The sequence below is a fragment of the Lepisma saccharinum genome, chromosome 30, assembly GCF_977018435.1.
Source record: "Lepisma saccharinum chromosome 30, izLepSacc3.1, whole genome shotgun sequence".
In the NCBI taxonomy this organism is placed as follows: domain Eukaryota; kingdom Metazoa; phylum Arthropoda; class Insecta; order Zygentoma; family Lepismatidae; genus Lepisma; species Lepisma saccharinum.
Genome location: NC_139258.1, coordinates 25,266,336 through 25,292,080, shown reverse-complemented (window position 1 = coordinate 25,292,080; position 25,745 = coordinate 25,266,336). Strand labels below are relative to the sequence as shown.

General features: G+C 38.9%; 1 protein-coding gene across 1 annotated transcript in view; it reads right to left on the bottom strand.

The window, feature by feature from the left end:
• LOC145982051 (anosmin-1-like) overlaps positions 1 to 25,745 on the bottom strand; it is a 155,985-nt gene that overhangs the window by 6,685 nt on the left and 123,555 nt on the right. Inside the window, exons 6-7 of the mRNA XM_083115633.1 lie at positions 11,257 to 11,477; positions 4,712 to 4,910 (exon numbers count right to left, since the gene is read on the bottom strand). Of these exons, the coding sequence (XP_082971759.1) occupies positions 4,712 to 4,910; positions 11,257 to 11,477 (420 nt within the window). The remainder of the gene's footprint in view (positions 1 to 4,711; positions 4,911 to 11,256; positions 11,478 to 25,745) is intronic.

Below are 25,745 nucleotides of genomic sequence, written 5' to 3'. Positions count from 1 at the left end.
TTAAATACGGTCCAGGAACCTTTTTTCAGGCTCAATATAAATATGGTCCAGGAACCATTTCTCTGGATGAATTTAAATACAGTCCAGGAACCTTTTTTCAGGCTCAATATAAATATGGTCCAGGAACCTTTTCTCTGGATGAATTTAAATATGGTCCAGGAACCTTTTTTCAGGCTCAATATAAATATGGTCCAGGAACCATTTCTCTGGATGAATTTAAATACAGTCCTGGAACCTTTTTTCAGGCTCAATATAAATATGGTCCAGGAACCTTTTCTCTGGATGAATTTAAATACGGTCCAGGAACCTTTTTTCAGGCTCAATATAAATATGGTCCAGGAACCTTTTCTCTGGATGAATTTAAATACAGTCCAGGAACCTTTTTTCAGGCTCAATATAAATATGGTCCAGGAACCTTTTCTCTGGATGAATTTAAATACGGTCCAGGAACCTTTTTTCAGGCTCAATATAAATATGGTCCAGGAACCATTTCTCTGGATGAATTTAAATACAGTCCAGGAACCTTTTTTCAGGCTCAATATAAATATGGTCCAGGAACCTTTTCTCTGGATGAATTTAAATACGGTCCAGGAACCTTTTTTCAGGCTCAATATAAATATGGTCCAGGAACCATTTCTCTGGATGAATTTAAATACGGTCCAGGAACCTTTTTTCAGGCTCAATATAAATATGGTCCAGGAACCTTTTCTCTGGATGAATTTAAATACGGTCCAGGAACCTTTTTTCAGGCTCAATATAAATATGGTCCAGGAACCATTTCTCTGGATGAATTTAAATACAGTCCAGGAACCTTTTTTCAGGCTCAATATAAATATGGTCCAGGAACCTTTTCTCTGGATGAATTTAAATACGGTCCAGGAACCTTTTTTCAGGCTCAATATAAATATGGTCCAGGAACCATTTCTCTGGATGAATTTAAATACAGTCCAGGAACCTTTTTTCAGGCTCAATATAAATATGGTCCAGGAACCATTTCTCTGGATGAATTTAAATACGGTCCAGGAACCTTTTTTCAGGCTCAATATAAATATGGTCCAGGAACCATTTCTCTGGATGAATTTAAATACGGTCCAGGAATCTTTTTTCAGGCTCAATATAAATATGGTCCAGGAACCATTTCTCTGGATGAATTTAAATACAGTCCAGGAACCTTTTTTCAGGCTCAATATAAATATGGTCCAGGAACCTTTTCTCTGGATGAATTTAAATATGGTCCAGGAACCTTTTTTCAGGCTCAATATAAATATGGTCCAGGAACCATTTCTCTGGATGAATTTAAATACAGTCCAGGAATCTTTTTTCATGCTCAATATAAATATGGTCCAGGAACCTTTTCTCTGGATGAATTTAAATATGGTCCAGGAACCTTTTTTCAGGCTCAATATAAATATGGTCCAGGAACCATTTCTCTGGATGAATTTAAATACAGTCCAGGAACCTTTTTTCAGGCTCAATATAAATATGGTCCAGGAACCTTTTCTCTGGATGAATTTAAATACGGTCCAGGAACCTTTTTTCAGGCTCAATATAAATATGGTCCAGGAACCATTTCTCTGGATGAATTTAAATACAGTCCAGGAACCTTTTTTCAGGCTCAATATAAATATGGTCCAGGAACCTTTTCTCTGGATGAATTTAAATACGGTCCAGGAACCTTTTTTCAGGCTCAATATAAATATGGTCCAGGAACCATTTCTCTGGATGAATTTAAATACGGTCCAGGAACCTTTTTTCAGGCTCAATATAAATATGGTCCAGGAACCTTTTCTCTGGATGAATTTAAATACGGTCCAGGAACCTTTTTTCAGGCTCAATATAAATATGGTCCAGGAACCATTTCTCTGGATGAATTTAAATACAGTCCAGGAACCTTTTTTCAGGCTCAATATAAATATGGTCCAGGAACCTTTTCTCTGGATGAATTTAAATACGGTCCAGGAAACTTTTTTCAGGCTCAATATAAATATGGTCCAGGAACCATTTCTCTGGATGAATTTAAACACAGTCCAGGAACCTTTTTTCAGGCTCAATATAAATATGGTCCAGGAACCTTTTCTCTGGATGAATTTAAATACGGTCCAGGAACCTTTTTTCAGGCTCAATATAAATATGGTCCAGGAACCATTTCTCTGGATGAATTTAAATACAGTCCAGGAACCTTTTTTCAGGCTCAATATAAATATGGTCCAGGAACCTTTTCTCTGGATGAATTTAAATACAGTCCAGGAACCTTTTTTCAGGCTCAATATAAATATGGTCCAGGAACCATTTCTCTGGATGAATTTAAATACGGTCCAGGAACCTTTTTTCAGGCTCAATATAAATATGGTCCAGGAACCATTTCTCTGGATGAATTTAAATACAGTCCAGGAACCTTTTTTCAGGCTCAATATAAATATGGTCCAGGAACCTTTTCTCTGGATGAATTTAAATACGGTCCAGGAACCTTTTTTCAGGCTCAATATAAATATGGTCCAGGAACCATTTCTCTGGATGAATTTAAATACAGTCCAGGAACCTTTTTTCAGGCTCAATATAAATATGGTCCAGGAACCTTTTCTCTGAATGAATTTAAATATGGTCCAGGAATTATTTTTTCCCCCAGATCAACAATACGCAACTTGGACCAAATTTAAATTGTGCAAGGAAAATCAGGTTCTGGTCTTGTTACACAACCAGAACCCATTAGAATGCATGTGTTCATGGATCTTTAACAATTCCAGGGTTGTTAAAGGCCCAGGAATTGTAAACAAATTCCATTCCCGACCGGGATAGAAAATCAGCCTGTTTATGTTTAAAATATTTCAATTCGGTCGAGGAACCTATTTTCCGGATGAATTTAAATACGGTCTATGAAACTTTTTTCCGGATGAATTTAAATACAGTCCAGGAAACTTTTTTCCGGATCAATTTAAATACGACCCAGAAACCTTTTTTCAATGAAACAATATGCATCTTGTACAGAATTTAAATTGTGCGAGAAAAGAAGGATCCAGCCTGCAGCGGAACCCATTAGAATTTATGGGTCCTGGACCTACAACAACCCTGGATTTCACTCATGTGCCAAATAGTTCACAAGGACAACACTAAATAGTGATAGACCAATTAGTCATCTGTCAAGAGGCGAAATGTACTTAATTCCTTTGGAGAAATCGTCCAAGATAAGGACTGTCAACATGATTTGTTTTTTGTGTGCTTAGTCACCCTGCTAGGTGTATATGTGTTTCTTCATTTTAGTTTAGTTCTTCGTCTGAGGAAGACCCTGAAAGAGGGTTGAATTTTTTTTTTTATTTGATTTAGTTTATTTTACTTCGCGTTTTGTGCCTCTTGGCTAATTTGCGAAGATGGGGATGAGTGATGAAATGATGAAATTGATGAATGGACATTCACAAACAACCAAGCCTGACCGGGATTCGAACCCGGGACCCTTGGCGTCGCAGCGTGATGTGCTAACCTCAGCCACAGGGTCGGGCTGTAACAGGGTTGAAACGTTACATGTTAAGTGTTTTTATATCTTAATAAACTGCCTTGGTCAGCAACTTAGTGTTTTTTAATATGGAAACAAGACTTAATTACACGGAATTGAGAGCTTCTTTGCTTTGAGTGAAGAACGCTCGAACAGGCAAATCAGGCAGTATATACTCCAAGCCCAATAGTACATGTATAAGCGTAAATTTGTCTATGGTAGTGAGCCCCCAAATATGGTTTGTGAAGTGAAAGACAAAGTGAAATTGAAACTTAAGTGAGCATAGTCATCTTTTACATGTTAAAATGAAGTTTTGTCTATCTTACTAATACACAGTGATACATGAAAATGAAATAAATTGTTTTATGTTACGTATGTGTGTCTACGATGACTGTCACATTAAAATGATATATGATTGTACATGCTCGAGGGTGGGAGATTCAAAAGAGTATGAGCAAGCGAAAGTGGTCGCATGCAGGACTCGTCAGCACCTTGCCATTGGTGTGAGCAGTCCTGGGTTTGATTCCTGAAGGGAGACCCTGGTATTTCAGTGATGACCCAGCACCATGAGGACAATTGAAGACCAACAGCTCCAAATTATAAAAGTTTTCAGGATACACGAAAAACTGAATAAAAGAATGAAATGTCGAAGAAGTAAGGGGTATTCATGTGCAATAGCTAGAAGCAACAGTAACATACATATTGAAGTGTGCGGTCTCGATAGCAACTGCTGCACAGCACCGAGTGGCCGAACCCTGAACTATAGCCGCTGCAAGAACCAGACTGCTCCAGGAGCTGTCTACGACGATGTGCCGGCAGAAACATGCCAGACAACTCCTTTTCCATTCCTACTACGCAACAAATCTGTGGAGCTGTCTGATTCTTGCACCAGCAGATAGAACATTTTTTTCATGATAGATTACAGCAAAAAAACAATTTTGACCAAAAAGTGGAGCTGTCTGGTTCTTGCACGGGGGTCTTCAATTGGGGAGCTACTTGGAAAAGAACAAGCAGAAGGCTCTAGACTCAAAAGTCAGGAAACAGCGGCTATGGGACTCAATGCGCTGACCACGGTCACCCAACGAAAAGCCACCTGGTAGGCCCTATCTCTCAGAAGTCTGTTGCGCCAGGGAGTTTAAATTCTACTATACTCTCTCCATGTGTTCATAATTTATGGCCATTTAAATTTCTACATTCACTTGGTATAAGAGTGCATATACTTACTTGAAGTAACATACATGTTACTAAGTTTAGTCTTGTTGCAGGGAACACCCTCTTCCGTTTCATTTTTTATTTCTTCAAGAGTCGGAGTCACAAACATCAACTTGGCCTCTTGGTCTGGGTGAGCCATGACAGATGAGTCTCTTACTGTGACCCAATATTTGCAGTTGAACTTCAAACCATATAGATCATAATTTGGTTCCTGTGAAAGAAGATGGAAACACTGTTTTCATATTTATGAGAGATGTAGAGAAAGAGAAGCAGAAAAGAGAGATGGGAGAGAAAGAGGAGGATGAGAGAGGCAGAAAGTGGGGAGAGAAGGAAATGAGAGAGAGGAGGGAGAAAGAGTGAGAGGAAAAAGAGTGAGGCTTACCTCAATGCCATTCCAAAAAGACAGTAATAGGTGAAAGATGTTGGTGATGATATTTAGATATAAAATCAGAATAAAATATACACACATGTTCATAAATTAAGGATCATGTCACATCAGAGACGTGCAGCTATCTAACATGCACCAATTCGGTTTACATACACGAGATACAACTGAAAACAATAAGAAAACACAAGAAACCAACAATCATGGAGGAAAGCAATTGTAAAAATGGCAAAAAGCAAATGTAGAGCCACATGGTGATTGGTACGGTGCAGACACACACAAAGCAAATTTGAATGCTCTACAGAAATACTAATGACGAATATGGTGTGCCCTGACAGCAAAACATGGCATACAATGATGTGGCATACTACGGGTAAGAGTAATGAGCTGTTCCTGAGAAATAGAGTCCCACTCCTGCAACCATGCTGTAAGCAGTTTATAACCGATTGTTGTAAGACTTTTCCCCCAGAATGAATGAGGAGAAAGAAAACTTCAGTCCTCTCTTAAGTAATAGGCTGTTCAGGATTTTTGGCACTCAAAGAGTGCAGTCGGCGGTTAGATGTTATGGCATCTCGTCTTTGCGGTTCGTGTTCGCGCGCTCGTTGCTGGCAAAACTTGGAAAATTTGCAGTGACTCAAGCAGTTGACATTTTTGATATTTCATTACGTTGAAATGCGGAAGGGAATAGTGAGTTCGATCCCAAAAAGGAACTTGAACGGTGAACTTGCAGCCTGGAAGAAGGGAAGAGTTTCAGCGTAACCGGATCGGATCGTCGAGAGGAGGCTACTACAGACTGAAGCGGAATGATCAGGAAGTGCATTTCAGAAATTAGGAAGATACGTCAACAGTGGTTTTGTTAGTAATAAGTGAGCCTTGTTTAAGTGTCGACAGCTCTCGAGAATATGGTTTATGGCTTATTAGCGTCAGTCAGTATAAGGTAACAAGTACAGCGCTGAACTACAAAAAGCTAGCTAAAACCGTGAGTAATATTTCCAATGTGTTACATTTTTTTTTTATTTTGTGTTCATTTTATGCAAGGTTTATACATTGAAACTTCACCGAGACAATCAGGGCATTCTCTGTATATCCCTGTATCTGGATTTTCCGGTGTAAATCAGGTGAAGGAGACTTAACAAGGGCCTCCTTGCGATTGTTTAAGTAAAAATAGAATCTGAGTAATAAAAATATGTGAAAGGTAATTTTCATCTTTGCTTCACTCATTTAATTAGGTTTTGTAAAAAACTAAAAATCCCACTTGTATCTTGAACGAAAGCAGGCAAACGCATTTCGTAAGCAAAATACAACTTTAATGTTATAAGTTCTGGAGGGGGACGAGGAGCAGAATTCTGTGTGCAGACATACCAATCACTGTGTGGCTTTACATTTGCTTTTTTCCATTTTTACAATTGCTTTCTGCCACGATTGTAGGTAACTTGTATTTTCAGTTGTATCTCACATATGTAAAGCAAAATTGGTGCAGAATAGATAGTCAATGTTAGCTGTATGAGTCTAATGTCTTAATTTATGGACATTGTGCAGATAAGAGACAATTTAATAGAATAATTTACCTGTTAACTGAGTATTTTTCAGGAGCAATTTGGCTATAGTGATGTTTATTTTATTACATTAAGTATTAAATAGTATTTAAAGTAATTTGAATTGCTACAATAATAATTTGTTGTGTAAGAACCAGAGGGACATAACTCCAGTTTATCAAATTTACAGGAAAGAGGGAATAATGTATTCTTAGAAATATGTCTGACTCTTAAAATACGTGAATCAACCTTAATGCTAAGGATAAGAAGTGGAGTTATGTCGATGTGACTTCAGATTACACACATTAAACAAAAGCAAAAACTGCATTTTTGGAGTTATTTTGCTCTGGTTCTGATGCGACAATTGTTAGTGTGAGCCCGAGTATGATTACGACTCAGTCCCACTATTTCTGTCCCTATTTGGGTTCCTGAAGCATGTCATGCGGATCATGGTACATTGTGACAAAACCATAATTACTACAACAGATTATGGGTTCATTGTGGTATCTGCTGGAGAAAGCTCAAGAGTTGTGACTTCAGCTGAAACTAATGCCTAAGTATTAGCAGCTTCAACAGTGTGGAAATAATATACTGCCATACCCTCTACAATAAACCGGAGTGAAAATGCATATATACATAAACGTTATACCCAGCTAATGAGGTCAAAGATTCAGAAACTATTTAAAATTAATTGAAATAGAAATAATTTAAGGAAAAGCTACCAATCCCTGTGCCAGATCTTTGTGGACAATGATGCCAGAGTTTTCTAGGTTTTAACACTGGATAAAACGTGAAGGGTCTTTCATTACTTTTTCATTAATTTATTTCATCAGTTCATCATTGAGTAATGTAAATTCCCAGGATAGAAGAAGAAAAAAACTGAGTATGGAATGTTGGAAATGAAGGGTTTTGAAAAATTAGTTTTCTTACAAACACTTCTAGAGAAGTCAGGTAAGGTGAAGCTACCCTTTTCACATTGCAACATACAGTATCATGAAGGCATATGAGAGATGTGGAGGTACAGCCTCATACATTAACGATATTGGAATTTGTGTAGGTGATGTGTTCAGCATCACCTTTACATATCAGGGTACCCATTTTTTAAAGAATGGGTAACCTTGGAGGCTGGAGCCATTCCATGTAAGAACATTGCTTGAAAACTTCGCCAATGAAATCACCACACCAGGAATTAAACTCAGGTCCCCCGACTTGCTACCGGTTAACTGTGGCTCTCAATTCACTAACAGTACCATAGTAAATTGAAAGGAATGAGTCACTGATTGTTTAGGACAGGGATTTTCAACTAAGCTCGAGTTCAAGCGACGAAATACATGTGGTGCCCGAGGGACCTGTACAATCCTTGACTTGAAACTTAATTGTATCTTGTTGTCTATATTTGTCTATTGATATAATAAAACTGAATGAAAATAGAGTAAAATTCTGATTTTACGTTCGTCGGTTTTACATTTTTCCACTTTATACATTTCGTCTTCCTGGTATGAATACAAGAAGTTGTTAAAAATATTTAGAAGATTACATATTTACTGGAATTCTTCAGGTTTGCTATATGGTGTTGGTGGTGGAAAAGACAGTTTGTTATAATACAATAAGTGTTGGCTCATTGGCAGAGTGCATTAAGTGGGCAGATTCCAATCTCTCATCACCAAAGTTCACAGTGCATTAAGGGGCCAGATTTCAATCTCTCATCACCAAAGTTCACAGTGCATTAAGTGGCCAGATTCCAATCTCTCATCACCAAAGTTCACAGTGCATTAAGTGGCTAGATTCCAATCTCTCATCACCAAAGCTCACAGTGCATTAAGTGGCCAGATTCCAATCTCTCATCACCAAAGTTCACAGTGCATTAAGTGGCCAGATTCCAATCTCTCATCACCAAAGTTCACAGTGCATTAAGTGGCCAGATTCCAATCTCTCATCACCAAAGCTCACAGTGCATTAAGTGGCCAGATTCCAATCTCTCATCACCAAAGTTCACAGTGCATTAAGTGGCCAGATTCCAATCTCTCATCACCAAAGTTCACAGTGCATTAAGTGGCCAGATTCCAATCCCTCATCACCAAACTTCACAGTGCATTAAGTGGCCAGATTCCAATCTCTCATCAACAAAGCTCTGAGTGCATTAAGTGGCCAGATTCCAATCTCTCATCACCAAAGTTCACAGTGCATTAAGTGGCCAGATTCCAATCTCTCATCACCAAAGCTCACAGTGCATTAAATGGCCAGATTCCAATCTCTCATCACGAAAGTTCACAGTGCATTAAGTGGCCAGATTCCAATCTCTCATCACCAAAGCTCACAGTGCATTAAGTGGCCAGATTCCAATCTCTCATCACCAAAGTTCACAGTGCATTAAGTGGCCAGATTCCAATCTCTCATCACCAAAGTTCACAGTGCATTAAGTGGCCAGATTCCAATCTCTCATCACCAAAGTTCACAGTGCATTAAGTGGCCAGATTCCAATCTCTCATCACCAAAGTTCACAGTGCATTAAGTGGCCAGATTCCAATCTCTCATCACCAAAGTTCACAGTGCATTAAGTGGCCAGATTCCAATCTCTCATCACCAAAGTTCACAGGTTCGAATATTAGCATGGGTTCATGTGAATTATCACTCATCAATGTGATTAGCCAAAAGTGGTACAAAAGTAAAGGGAAATAGCAAAAATACAATACGAATAAAATTCCAACGTTTTGTCAACACTGTCAAGTTAAAAGAGTAAGGACAATATAAACAGGTGTGGAAAGTCGGGAAGTAGGCATGAACAAACCTTGCCTGATGTTGGAGGCGGGAACGATTGAGTCAGGTTTGAATATTATTAACCCTTCAATGGGTGCGTTGGTGGACTTTTGTTACCCCACAACTGTTTCCTTTGTGGTGTCTAGATATTACTGGCGCCACCCTAACATCCACTCTACTATTCTTCCATTGGAGTTTCTGTAACCAACGGAGGAAGGTGATGATCTTTTGTCTACCTTAATCTACTATGGTGAATCAAAAAGTAAGTTACACCCGACCCGTGTTCCTGTACTAAGAGAGATAAAATAATCAAAATAATCACGCTTGGTGCCAACACTGTCTGGAATGTTTTCTTCACACACCAAAAGCAGCCGTGCTTCAGCTGGTTTAGTATGCGAGTAGTCACCGTGTCAGTATGCCACGTTGTATTCAGGTGGCATCCAACATTGAGGTGTGCTTCGTCGTCTGATCTATGTGGGCACAAAGGCATAATCGGAGTGAAATCCATCGCTAAATTGTTAAGATGTATGGTGAGAATGCGATGTCATGCCCCATGATTGCAAAATGGTGCCAGATGTTTGAAGAGGGAAGATAGAACGTGAACAACGAACTGCATGTCGGGCAGCCTGCAACTGTGAACACTATCGACAACGTGGAGCATGTGAATGCAATCATTGTTCCTAAGCGCTGAGAAAAGCCATTAAAGATCGAAGGCCCGGAAGATTGAGTGATGCGGTTGTTGTTCTTCACAACAACGCTACCCCTCATACAGCCCCATACAGCTGGTGTCACACAGGATTTACTGCAGATATTCAAGTGGGAAGTGTGGTCTCAACCTCCCTATAATCCCGATTTGGCACCCTGTGATTACCACCTTTTCGGTCCTCTCAAACAAGACCTAGGGGGTCAACGTTTCGCATCAGATGAGGAAGTGCAGGAAGCAGTCTTAAAGTGGTTCAAAGAAATTGGATGGAATTTTTACACTCAAGGAATCGAAAAGCTGGTAACACAATACAAAAAGTGCTTGGAACACCTTGGTGACTATGTCGAAAAAAGTTAAATGTTCATGCATTTTCGTCCAATAATTTTTTTTTCCCTTCTAATGTGTTTTGTTTGTTTTTTACAGGGGGTGTAACTTACTTTTTGATTCACCTACGTACATACTAGAGGTGAGTTTCCAATTGTTTTCATTCTTGGGGTAACTGAGTTTCCCCATGCAGCCTCTGGGGTAAGTAAAATTTTAATGTTTAATATTATTTTTTTGGTTAATCTTGTAATTATCATTAGTGTTTTCACTGATCACTATTACAGCAATGAAGTTTCATTTTCATTTAATATTTCTATCTATTCATCATGCAATTTATCGGATAAACAACAACTTATTATTGTATGAGTGAAAATATATAAAAAATAAACATTTAGATACACATTTGTAAACTCAAAGACACAAACGAAGTATGTATATAACATATTATTGTATAAGAGAAAATAAATAAATAAAAATGTTTAAACTAAAGTATACAAATATATTATGTAAGAACAACTTATTATAGTACGAGTACAAATAAATAAAAAAGAAAAATCAACTCAAACACACAAATAAAGTATGCAAGAACCTTATTTATTTTTCAACCGTAAATAAACATATATCATAAATATGTTTAAAATCAAAGATATATATATATATATTATATAAGTACAACCATTTATCCCTCATTGTATGAGTGAAAAAAAAAATTGTATATTTGTATAATTGTATATTATAAATATAAAACAAGTCAATTTTTTAATGAAAAACGGCTGGGGTAACACAGTAACATGCCAGGCCATGTTAAAAAAAATGATGTGCCTGTCGGATGGTAAAAAAAAATTCTACTTACATCTGTGAGTGCTTGAACTCGACTGCCACTGCCTTTTGTCTCGCAAGCCCGTGACCACCAAGTAACCGTGTAGCTCCTCTTTGTGCTGTTATCCAAAGAGGTCCATGAAACATGAGCCATCAGCTGATCCCTGCTCCAGTACACATGATCTAACTGCAGACCATCGATCCGGCCTGCATGAATGGAATCGTCAGCTGCCATTTGAGATCCTATGTCAGCTACTGGACAAAGAGAACAAAAAGATTCAGCAATAGATTTAATAAACCAAAAGCCATGTTGATGAACTATTTCTATAAATTAAATTCAATATTACAAAGGGTTTTACATATTAGTTAAATCTTGTTTCACACCATGGGCCAATATTATAAGAGTAAAAGATACATCAGCACGTCATAAGGTTATACCGTATTTACTCATGTATAATGCGCACTTTTTTTCCAAAATTTTTGCTCCCAAAACTGTGGTGTGTATGCACGGAATAATTCAAACAGCCAAACTGAAACCGTACATGGTCATTCCATGATTTTGTGACACATTCATTGATTTTTCATGATTATTGTTTTAAAGCTTAAATCATGCAGTTTCTGAATATGGTAACAGTATTACATACAAGATAGTGACACTAATGTGAAATGCGGTTGAAATAACTTCATCACAAAATAAAGGAACGTTCTGATTTTTATGAAGGAAAAGATAAAAAGAAAGAAAATAATAATTAAAATGTATTACCGGCCAAATAATACTCTATATATATGGAGTGTGTAAATGCCTTAATGGAAGAAATCTTGTACTGCTAATTGCTAGTTTGAGGGTCCTGAATGTGCCTCGTATAAGTGTTACGTTCATCATGGAAAAGATATATATTTTGAAGTTTTTTTTAGAAAAAGTTAAGAAAGAATGAGCAAAACCATGTATAAAAGTTTGAAGGCCATTTCCAATATTTTTTTCATTTTGTAATTTAATGTTCTATGACACCAAGAAAAGCAGTGCCATTCAGGCGGAATTCGAGAATGCACTTTCCGTCATATGGGATGCGCATCACCGGTATTTGCTGGGCAACAAATAATAGAAAATAACTTCCTGAGCACTGCAAATCCATAATGTAATTTTGATCTCGCTGTCTACTACGAGTATTACAAAATAAATATGGTGGTTGAAGAGTGAAAGCTTTGAAATGCTAAACACAGTGGAGGGAAAGGGGGGAAGTGGTGTGGGTTAGTAACTCATGGCATACACAAGTGTTATTCTTCTCCTCTTGGTCCACATAGCAACAGGTAATTCATTGAATAGGTATGATGTCAATCACTCTTGATTGGCATAACATTAGCTTTACGACCTACAACTAAGAAAGCCATTTCTTGAAACTGGATTATACTGCGCATTATATATGACATATAATTGTTTGTCACTTTTCCCCATCAAAAACCAGGGTGCGCATTATACATGCATGCACATTATATACGCGTAAATACGGTAATTATTTTTTTCGCCAAGTTTGCTCATCTTGTTGATGGATATTAAAACAATAGAACTTACACATGGAAACTGCAGTGTTACAAAATATGAAAGTATGATAATATGAAATAATATGAAAAATATGAAAAGTTAAATGGTTATAGTTAGGGTTGCCAGATTTCTAAAATAAAAAAATGGGACATACAGACAGTTAAATTTATTTTTTATAACATTTTTAAATATATATTCGACAATCGACAATGAACAGTTCTACGTCAATATTAATATGAGGATTGAGTGGTAAATGGTAATTGGTATCCAATTAGGTTACTTATAAATTGTTATTACTTTCTTGTTGTATAAAATGATTTTGAAATTTGAATTTGTTAATTCTTTAGCTAAATATGGGACAAATGGGCATCCCGAGAACATTTTCCGGGATACCGGGATATTTCTTTAAAAAGGGGGACAATCTGGCAACCCTAGTTTTAGTACTACATGTAAAAGATGAAGGCTGTGTTGGTTTCCATGGGATTGAGGCCTGTAGTGAGGAGTGATACCGTGTACTTAGCGATATATAGGAGTACTAGCAACATACCTGCAATTTCACCCAATTTTATACGTTAGGAAAGTTCATTTCTCCATATATATATATATATATATATATAGAGCTCTCTGCAAACCACAACCATATCAAAATGTATGACACACACAGTGCCATCAGTCAAGGACTTTTGTTTTATAAGTATTTTCATGTTTCAGTCCAGGCATTTGGGCTGTAATGGGGTTAAAACAGAAAAAAAGTTTAATACCCCCTTTTCCCCCTTATAGGATGAAATTCGGAAAACCCGTTCTTAGAAGTTACTTTCATCATCAGAGGAAGATAACTTTCAAGTTTCTAGGCCCAAAGGTTTGGGCTGTGCATTGACAAGTTAGCGAGTTACAACAAACTCTTTTATATATTGTAATGATCATACTAATTGTAACACTAATCTTTATTTACTCTGTGTTATATGTAACCATTGTTATTTTATTTATGTACTTGTTCAATGTGTTAATAACTGCTTTGATAATTGTGTCATTCTGTTTAACAGTATTAACTTATAATCCTGTCGTTTTGTTAATAAGGCCCTGCATGGTCGCAAAGAATTGGTAATATTTACCTTATAATTGTGCATTAACATTTAGCACATGTTAAATATTATAATATATATTTATCCTTTCTGTCTTGAGCACATAGTTCAATCTCCTTCCATAGATGGCATTGCCTGCTCTTGCACTTTTCCACGTAGTTCACGTGAACATTGGGTGACCAGACGTCCTCTTTTATCCGGACATGTCCTCCTTTTTAGGTGTCTGTCCGGCGTCCGGGCGGATTTTTTAGAAATCGGTAAATGTCCTCCTTTTTTGGAAAGAGTTTAGCATCGACTATAGCACATGTGCTGCATCAAGAATGCAATGCTTCCACACATAACGATCATCATATCACTTGGGACGCGTTAAGTATTCGAGCAATGCTCACCTAGCATCTGGGAGTTGAACACGTTCACTCTCCCGACTGAGTCATTAGCGGAGGTGTGCGGGATCCAAAATAGCCGGTACCGAGAGCGGTAAAAAGAATTTCCCGTCCCGATCAGAGATGGCCATTTGACTTCGGCCTCGCGAGGCCCGGCCCCCGAGTTGAAGGTCGGCCTCAGTCTCCGAACTCCAACTCGGCATCTGGCCTCACACAGCCTCGCAATGGTCGTGGAGGCCGAGGCTGAGTCTGGGCCTCATAAGGCCCAGCCTCCAGAGGCTGGACATGTCTGGTCCCGATCCCAACTTCGAGGAAAGATTTCCAGACTTTTCAGGATCCCGAGCAGTCAGGAACTTTCAAATGGTCATTTTTAAAAGTGGTTAATTCTTGATGTTTTCTGCATTGTAAGTGTCTTGCCACTTCTCGGAAATTGTAAAAAAAAAAATAATAATAATAATAAAATAAAAGACGGTGACGTAAAATTCGTGATTTCCACAGCATCATTAGCAGGGTTGCTAAAGGTCCAGGAATTTTAAAATAAATTCAATTCCGGTCCCGGAGAAAAAACCAGCACACGTAAATGGGTTTTTGGACCTTAAAGAACCTTTTTATCTGTGAAGTATTTCAATTTGGTGGAACCTTTTTGCGGATGAATTTAAATATGGTCCAGGAACCTTTTTCGGGATGAATTTAAATTCGGTCGAGGAAATTTTTTCCGGAACAATTTAAATTCGGTTCAGGAACCTTTTTTCCCGGATCAATTTACATACAGTCTAGGAACCTTTTTTCAGGATCAATTAAAATACCTTTTTGCAATGAAACAATATGCAACATGGTATTAGAATTTATGGGTTCCTGGATTTTTAACAACCCTGGTCATTAGTACATATTATTCTAAGTCGTTGCTTCGCAATCTGAGACTTCAACACATGTAATCTGAGCAGTTCATTTTCGATTTATTGATATGGTTTATTTTAATTCGCTTTTCTGCCTCGTTTGGCTAATCGCAAAGATGAGGATGAGCGATGATATGATGATTTTGATGAAAGGAGACACACAAAGAACATTCATTGTCAGGCTGGGATTCGAACCCGGGACCTCTGGCATTGTGGCACGGTGTGCTAAGGACTCTGCCACAGAGGCCGGCGAGTTCATTTTAGAGTCAAATATACTCTATACAGAAATTAAAATGGACCAGGATTCTATCCCATGTATAGGAGTGCAAAGTATACCAGTCCTTATGTATGCAGACGACATAGTCATCTTGTCCGAGACAATAGAGGGTCTTCAAAGGGGCATAGATAGCATATATGAGGGGTGCATCAAATATAAAATGAAGGTAAACATTAAAAAAACAAAAATCATTGCTTTCAAAAATGGCTACATATTTAGCAGACAGGAGACAAGGACATACGGGGAGATTTAATCGAGCGGGTTAAAAACTTCACATACATGGGGGCAACACTCTCCATGACAGGGAGCTGGACACACCACATAAGGGCAAGAAAAACTAAAACAAAATTTGCAATAGAACAAGTCATAAGGACAATAAATAAGGCACCTCAAATGCCTTTCCCGGTCATTCAAAACCTCTATTCATCAATAGTATTAGGTACATTAAACTATGGAGTAGAACTGTGGGGGTTAAGGGGGGACAACACAATAATTGGCATACAAACAGAATTTTATAAGAGAGTAACGCGCGTAAGCAGAGGTACGGCCAACTGTGGGATTCTCAAGGAATTGGGCCTGAACAGAGACACGGTACAAGCAGGGATGAGGGTTGTTAAATATTGAATGCGATTGTCACAAGAGGGTCAAACTACGCTGAGGGGACAATGTTTGGAAATACAGACAAGGGAGGAAAACGTTTACAGCTGGGGTTTGGAAGTGAAAAATATTTTATATAATAGGGGAATGGGTTGGGTATGGGAAGAGGGAGGAAGGGGGAGCATCTCAAAAGAAAATCAAATCAGAGACAGGTTACTGGACAAGACAGACAAGAAATAATAGCAGACTGCCAGACAAAGACCTCAATCAGGGAACAGCTAAGAGTAAGAGAATAGGGGGAAAGTGAAATATATCCAGGTTGTGGAAAAAATGAAAGAGGCACGCTGGCATGATTCAGATTAGGGGGATGGAAACAACTAAGAAAGAGAAACGAAGCAGGGGAAACAATATGTCCTTTGTGTGATGAGGAGGAGACGGACAAGCATATCCTACTGAACTGCCCTTCTACACGTGACCTAAGGGACAAATGGATGAAAAACCTAACAGGGAGGGACGTGATAGAAGTGGTAGATGACAGAATAAAGATAAAGGAAGCGGGGCAGCAAGTGGGGAAAAACCTGGGTGAAGTAAGAGAGTGGCGGGGGAAAGCTATTAGAGAAGGTAGCGAAATGAGTGATCATCTTTATAGTGTAACTGTGTGTAAAGTAAAATGTATGCGTTTTTTGTGAGACTGCAGAAAAAGAGAAGTGGGGAGAGGAAGAAGGAAAAAAAGACCGGAAGAAGAACTGTTGGGGGAGGGGAAGAATGTGTATATAGAGAAGAAAGTAAGAGACAGCTTAAAAGAAAACTAAATGTAAGAAAATATTGTAGAATAATCAAAACTATGTAGTGCATACAGCCTATGGCTCAAACAAAAAGAAAATAAATCTAAATCTATACAGAAACGCGTAGCGAGAATTTTTATTATTAAGGCGAGGAGGGCCCCTAGGTCTTTCTCGCTGGGGCAGCTGCTGATCACTGTTGCCAACTTCGTTCTTTTGGAGCCAGATCTGGCTCTTTCGTGCACTCGTTTGACTGTGAACTGTGGCACCCGCCCTCTGCCCCACTATGATGCCACCACTGGCTCTGGCCCATAAATACCAACTTTTGCCATGAGTGTACATTTTGCACGTGATGTGATATTCGTATAGCTATAGGCTGCATCACCCACCTCTTCTTTCCTCCCCATGTATTTTTATATATAGCGATGTGGCTAAGATGAAGATGACAATTTTGTTATCCGGGAACCCTTTATTTTCGATTTTATATTAACATCATTGGATTATTGAGATGGGTGATGCCGCCAAATCTAGGTGGTGAAAACTAAGAATAAATTGCCATCACTTTAAAGCTAACGGTAATAGCAGCCCCCCCACCCCTCTGACAACTAAAATTACCCTAGTAGGCACTTTATGCAGCCTTCGTTAATCTAGCTCCTTGAAAGTCCTCTTTAGCTATATTAATGGTGAAATTTAGCTCTATTATGCACATCAGGTTTGGCAACACTGCCAGGATGGCCGTAGGAGGCAAGGAGAAATGCACTAGGCTTATGGGACCATTATTTTATTCGTTCTCTCGGGAATATCAAACATCCGATGACGTAGAAAAGTACATGGACGGAAAAAGGACACGATGAACTATGTCATAGTAGTAGGAAAAGTCGAAATTCCCATTTGATGAGCCGTAAGTTGAAGTTGATGTCCCATAAGGAATACATGGGATTCGGTAAATACTAATTCATCATATTTTTCAAAAATCGTATAAGGCTTAGTAATCAACTTAGGAAACCGCTTCCACTTGCCACATGGGGAGAAATTCATACTCTTCATTTCTGACGGAGATCTTTTAGTAGCATTGCTCATTCCGACGATATTGGAATAAATGCATGCCTGGTGCGTAATTGTCCCTCTTCGCCTTAAGTCATATTTACTTTTATGAAATAACGAAGCGAAAGTGTATTTTTTTAAATTCATCAATGATCTTGCAAGAAAATATCCAGCTTTTAAAGGATGGAAGAAACGAATATGAGGTAAAGTGTAAGGTGGCTGTCACTTTCCCCTGCTGTTGAAAGATTGCAAAAATATTCTTGGCATTACAATCATATTTCCTGACACAATCTAAACTAGCTAAAATTTAAATTCGGTTTTTGGAAATAAGTTAAAGTGAAGCTTACTTGTAACATTTGCATTCACATATGGGGATATTGCATTCTAATATCCAAGAATTGGAAAGAAGAGTAAAATTCTGTGCTTCAAACTATAGATATTCTTAGTTATGATTGTCATGTTAAACAATAGATTAGGAGGTTGCTTTCGTCGCTTAAAAGTAGGAGGAATTTATTGAAAAATCATCAGAATTATCTGTGAGTAAAGTGTTGGTAGTTTTTATTTTTATTTTGATTAAATTATGAGTAATTTCAAAATGTGTCGCCATTTTTCGTGGTGTCCTCCTTTTTATGACTTTGTCCTCCTTTTTCACCATGCTCTGTCCTCTTTTTTGAATGTGTGTATGGTCACCCTACGTGAACGACGCTAGAGGCACTACTCTGAACCAAGGCTATACGTATAACTGGTCGCGGGGCAGATTTTCTTCAGTTGGCTTTCAAGTCTGCTCACGATAAGATCTCTCTTAAAAACTGACCTGGAAGAAAAGTGCACTCCACTTAACGAGAGGCCCAAGCAGCTGAAAGAAGTGTGGTCTCCACTAAAGACCGCAAGAGCTTTCTGCACTATAAACCAGCGGTACCCCACCTGCAGATTGAGGTTTACCATTGTGTACTCCATTATTGTTAACGCTGGGCCTTAACTGAAAGGTAATTGTAAGTACAGACATTGCCATTTACTGCTTAAACCCCTCTGCAAGGTGCTGGGCTATATTAGGCTATATACGACAAGATTTGACTGTAAAATTACAGGTCAGATAAAGTACGATGGTTATCGTGAGGGTGACCTTAATAGATGCCCTTGTTCGCCAAAAGCCAACAGTTCCCTGTAAAAAGCATGCAGTTACAGAAGTCGGTGCAAGTAAAGGACTGCACTTTCCTGACGTGTGTTGGAGGGCAGCTGCAGGAGTGTTCCTGTTCCCAGTTTACGGCAGTGTTGGTATTATAATAAGCCATTCTCCCCCAATGTTTGGCAGTATATCAGCCTAGTGAGTGTAATATACTACACGGGTGTATGCTAAATTTACACCATTGACATTTGCTATTGAGTAAGTGTATCCAGCTACAGTCATTAAACGTTCTCTAACGTTAGGCAGTGTACTTTTTCCCGATCACTGAGTGAAATAGTCTCTCGTGCCACTGCCGGAGAAAAACTTAGCAAGATGGGTAAAACTTTGCAGTGTGTTTGGTGCTACTGATTGGTAGTGGTCAAGCCAGTAGGTTTGCACCGTCGCTGACGTGCTTGTGTAGGTGTAAGAGTACTCCCGGAACGTTGCAATATTAAGATAATCTTAATATGTGCCAAGGCGAGTACCATATTAACATCTTATTCTTGACATTCTCTAATGATAAGTTATAATTTTTAGGTGCATTGGCACATATAGACATTTTGCACCCTTCAGTGCATACAGGGGAAAATCCCCTTACCTAAATTCCTAACCTGAGTGTTAAAAAAGGGGTGTAAAAAAGCCCCTTGAGAAATGTTAAAAGTAGAGATTGTAAAGGGCTCTACACAGGTCATGCACAATACATTAAAAAGCTAAGGACACATTAGAAACTTTCTCAGAGATGGTCAAAAGGCCTGCTCTTCTCAAAAAGCTACAAATATTAATTAAAACAATGTCATCTTCTCCCAACATGGATGATAAATTGTTGGGAAGGTTTAAAGTGCATCTGAGGAAATTATAATTGGCACATTGAAGGAGGATGTGCTGAAGACATAAAATAATGTCATGTATACAGCATAGTGGAAGGTCCAGCCCATGCGGCAAATTATGATGTGTGAGACCACTGTATCTTATGATAACACCATTAAGCCTTGTTCCCATGATAACCAAAAACTCAATATACTGACCAAGGCAGAATTTATCTTATTTTAAAACAAACTAAAAATTAAGTTTCAACCTTCTAGCAAGGTCTTCTTCAGACTCTGTACCAAATACAAATGAAATAAGGTACAACACAGATACACAAAAATCACTCCCCTCCAGACACAAGATTATTAGAAAGTTGTTTATCTGTAACAATCCTTTCCAGGTGGTCCAGCAGGTGGCCTTCTCCTGTTAACTGTTGTTTCACCTGACAGGCGATTTAGATAAACATTTCCTTTCATCTGGAAAATGGCTGGACTCTTTATCTCAAGCTCATTTTCTTTATCCTTTCTTTCTTCATTCCTCTTCCTTCTTTTCTCCTCCTTCGCTCTTGTCCCTTCCACTCTTTCCAACACCTTCTTCTGAAAACAGGTTGAAAGAACATAGGAATGATGTAAGACTTAAGAGAGAGAGAGGAATGCAATATTTAAGCACACGAGAGAAACAGGACATGACATAGAGTGGGATGAGGCTAAGCAGATAGGAAGGGAGAAGAGAGTACTAGTGAGAAAATGGAAGAAGACCAAGGAAATAGAGACAATGAACTGGAATGGGGGAGAGAAGATAAACAAAGAATCTTGTGTCTGGAGGGGAGTGATTTTTGTGTATATATATATATCTTCCTGTTTTGTACCTTATTTCATTTGTATTTGGTACAGTCAGAAGAAGACCTTGCTAGAAGGTTGAAACGTAACATTTAGTTTATGTTTTAAAATAAAATAAATTCTGCCTTGGTCAGCATATTGAGTTTTTGACTGTATCTTATATGAAGAAGAGTTAGACTTCCTCATTATGGGAGGGACAGTACAAGGAATGCCTTTCACTACAAAGCTTGTTCCCCCCATTACTGGAATGACATTTTGGTTCATGAATATCTAGAACCTCCTGCCATTTTGTCTTGTCACTGTCATAATCCAAGACAAAAAATCAGACAACAGCATGCTAATGAAAGTAAAGCATTCTGTTTCCTGAAAATTTCCATTTCGAGTCCTGGCAACACTTCTTCTAGATGTGAGGCTGAGGTACACACCCATAGACCCAGACCACAAGTCGCTACTGCAATACTGTACCATGTATGTCAAGATTATATATAAATGACATTACTTACAGGTGAATGTGATTGCAGTACATTAACAATTATGCTCTAAAACAAAATTCAATCACCCATATTTATTCAATAAAATGTTTTACCTGTAAAAATTGCATAACCACAAAAAGTAAAAAAAAAGTGTTTTGCACTAGGGATGGCCAAACGGATCCGGATCCGAAAATTCCCCTTTGCCATTAGGGATGAAAACTTCGAAAAAGAGGAATTCGTCATAGCGGCGGAGAAAATAGTGGGAAAATTAGACGAAAAAGAAGATAAATCCAATGTCAGGGTAAAAATTCGTGACATTATAGATGAACAAATGCACCTAAGTATAAGGGAACAAGGCCCACCCGTTACCAATCATAGGGCACCAAAGGGGAAAACGGAAAGTAAGCTTAGGGGGAGTCTTCGTAATGTGAAAAAATGGGTTAAACAAAGTGACGTGTATTTGGTTAGATCGGATAAGGAAAACAAGATGGTTATTATCGGGAAAGAGGAATACCATAGTAAGTTGGAAGATAGCTTTAGAAGTAATGACTACGAAGAAATCAAAGTTAACCCCATTAATAAAATCAAACGAGAAATCAGAAAAGGCATTGAAACCAGTTTTACCTTGGGAAGCGCGGAAAAAAAGAAATTACTTAAGGGGGTTAAGGAAGGGAATATTCCTACGGCCTTTGGGATACCTAAGACCCATAAGGAGGGGATACCCCTCAGACCCATCATCCCCATGTATGCACATCCAGGGTATGGTTTAGCTAAAGAAATGATTAAGAGGATGGGAAAAATGAATATGGACACTCCGTATAGCGTCAAAAACTCTCTTATGGTCAAAGAAACTATTGAGAAACTCACCATAGGAGAACGGGACGTAATCTGTAGTTTCGACGTTATTAATCTGTACCCCAGTGTCCCCCGGGACAAAGCTGGGGATTGTTTGTATAGATGGTTGATTGACCAAAACGTTGAAATCTTGGTCGCCTGGGAGTATGTCCGGTGGTTTTTTCTCATTACGGGGTACAATTACTTCTACGTTAACGATAAAATCTTCCGACAAAAAGAAGGGTTGGCCATGGGCAATCCCATCTCTGGCCTTGTGGCCAACATCTTCATGCACTACGTCGAAAAAGCCGCTATGGAGCATGTAGGGGGGAGGGGGGAGGTAAAATATTATGGGAGATACGTAGATGACATCCTCATCATAGGGAATGAAATCAAACTTGACAGCATTTTCGACCATTTGGGGAAGCAGGACCCCAGGATTGGGTTTACTAGGGAAGATATGGCCAACGGAAAGATCCACTTTCTTGACTTGTGCCTTACTAAAACCGGACAACGGATCGTAACTGGGGTCTTCCATAAACCGTTAGCTGGAGAGCTGTACCTCCATAAGAGATCCCAACATTCAAATAGGACTAAATTAAATGTTTTTCTTAACTTTTTCATTCGCGCCGAAAGACTGTGCAATGACGTAAAAGAGAAAGAGAAAGAAGGGGAATGGATAAGGAAGGTGGGGGTAAAGAATGGGTATACTATCCGCGACCTGGAAAAAGTAGCTAGGAAAGCCAAAAGGATTGTTAGACAAGAAACATCGCAAAATGACAAAGAGGGGGAAAAAACTGAGATAGGAAACGGTGAAAAGAACACATATTTTGTCGGGATCCCGTATTTTAAGGGGGTCTCAGAGAAAATTGAAAAGTCCGTGAGGGGTTACGGAATAAAATGTGGGGTAAGAGCGCCCCGGAGTATTGAAAAGCACTTTACGTCCTATAAGAAAGGGAGGGGGGATAGACGCAATAACCCTGAAGAGCGGAAGGGAGTGTACAGGATAGTGTGTGAATGCGGAAAGGAATATGTGGGACAAACCGGGAGAAGTATGCAAGTTAGGTGGGGAGAGCATGATAAGGACGTAAAGGAGGGCATACCCAAAACAGGATTATCTGAACACATATTGGTTAACCGACATAAGATTGCTAAAAGGGAAGTTATTAGGGAGGTTAACAATAAATTGGACAGAAACGTATATGAAGCTGCCTATATATGCGCGAAAAATTGGAACAAACTTAATAGGGACGATGGGAATTTAGAAGACGGCTGGGTTAATTTCTTTAAAAAATGGGATAAAGCCGCAGTGAATAGGGACGAGATGGGCTTCCGTGTTACTCCTGAGGTTAGGAAAGCCGCCGAGGTGGAGGTCGACTTTTCCTTGGATTGGTGACTCCCGAGCCCCAGTTTGGAAGGATTGAGGAGGGGAAGTTTTCTTTCCCCAGGTACGGGCTGACACCGTGCATTCGCCTACCCCGAGCACTGGTCGGCAGTTCGCCGACTTCAGCCTTGGACGTTCTTTTGTTTTTTATAGTATTGCGCGGTTTTAGATGTGTAATTTATATTCTTTTTTAGAAAGTGTCCTTCATGCAACTTTTTAACCTAAATCCTTAACCTTCACTTTCACGACGAGGCACCATGTCAGGTGTCTGAATAACAACGTTTCAACCTGAAGAAGGAGGTAGTGTAACCTCCGAAACGTAGTACGAAAAATCTCATACTCACACACGTAAGTTGCCGATTTTTAATCTTTTAGCCTAAAGTTTATAGGTATTATGATCTTCGATTACAAAGAAATTTTTCATTAGTTAGTCCTACAAGAATTTTTTTCAAGTGTTGTTCCTAAAATACTTTGCTACGCATCGGCTAACACACTCGTGCACAAAAATAATCTTATTTGTTTAACATAAAATGTCAGAGGTGATTTTGTAAATGCCATTGAAACGAATATGTATTTATTCGAATGTATTTGAAATGAAAACACACATAAATGTGAGACATTCCATTCCAGGATGAAACCTTTAACACATATAACAAGATAGAAACGTTATACAAAAATTATACAGTTGTTCTAGTTACAGTTTTACAAATTAAAATAAAACATTATAATATATGCAGTGTTATATAATTACAAAGTGTAAGACTAACAAGGGAGGTTATCTTAGTGTCCCCCTCCGATTTCCATGAAACTTGGCAGGTGTATAGTGGGGCCCAATGGAAGAAATACGTGTTTTTTTGTTTCAGCTAAGAAACTGTTCTTGGGGCAAAACCCCCTCAAATGTCAAGATGAGGACAAATTGAAGTGAGGATCTGACCCCTGTGTCCCCCTCCGATTTCCATGATACTTGGCAGGTGTGTGTATAAACGGGCCCAAAGAAAGAAATATGTGTTTTTTTTGTTTCAGCTAAAAAACGGTTTTAGGGGAAAACCCCCTCAAATGTCAAGATGAGGACAAATTGAAGTGAGGATCTGACCCCTGTGTCCCTCCGATTTCCATGAAACTTAGCAGGTGTGTGTATAAACGGGTCCAAATGAAGAAATACGTGTTTTTTTGTTTTAGCTAAAAAACGGTTTTAGGGGGCAAAACCCCCTCAAATGTCAAGATGAGGACAAATTGAAGTGAGGATCTGACCCCTGTGTCCCCCTCCGATCTCCATGAAACTTGGCAGGTGTATAGTAAGGCCCAAAGGAAGAAATACGTGTTTTTATTTGTTTCAACTAAAAAACTGTTTTACAGGGCAAAACCCACTCAATTGTCAAGATGAGGACAAGTTGAAGTGGGGATCTGACCCCTGTGTTCCCCTCCGATTTCCATGAAACTTAGCAGGTGTGTGTATAAACGGGCCCAAATGAAGAAATACGTGTTTTTTTGTTTCGGCTAAAAATCTGTTCTAGGGGCAACCTCCCCTCTAATGTCAAGATGAGGACAAATTGAAGTGGGGATCTGACCCCTGTGTTCCCCTCCGATTTCCATGAAACGTGGCAGGTGTATAGAAGGGTCCAAAGGGAGAAATACGTGTTTTTTTGTTTCAGCTAAAAACTGTTTTAGGGGGCAAAATCCCCTCAAATGTCAAGATGAGGACAAATTGAAGTAAGGATCTGACCCCTGTGTCCCCCTTCGATTCCCATGAAATTTGACAGGTGTATAGAGAGGCCCTATGCCCCCTGTTTCTTCCTATGCCAAATTTACGTGGTTTCGGGGTCAGATCCCCACTTCAATTTCTCCTCATCTTGACACTTGAGGGGGGGGGGGGCTCTATACACCTGCCAAGTTTCATGGAAATCGGAGGGGGAGACTTAGACCTCCCTTGTAAGTATATTAATTAATTACAAATCGCGCACGCGCGCACACACACTATATATATATGTGTATGTATGTATGTATATTATATATATATGTATATTAGCAGGTAACAATATGTTATAAGCACATTCTTACTTTCCAAAGAAGCGCATGTGGGATGGCAAGACGGATCCGGATCCGAAAAATTCCGTATCCGGATCCAAAAGTACCGGATCCGGATCCAAAAGGCCCCACACTTTCTTGATCACAACCAAAGTTGGGGGTGATGTGATCAGCACCATGCCCCTGGCCACTTTTACCCACCGAAGTTTCCTCTAGGTACCCACTTTATACGATTCTGGGTGAGTGCTGGAGCCACTTGAACAGGTGGAAAAAATCCTGGTTCTCCCCCGCTGGGGATCGAACCTGGGTCTCTCACATGGTAGTCAGATTCCCTAACGACTGAGCTACCGCGGCATAACATAACCACAATATATAATAAATAATATCTCTATGTG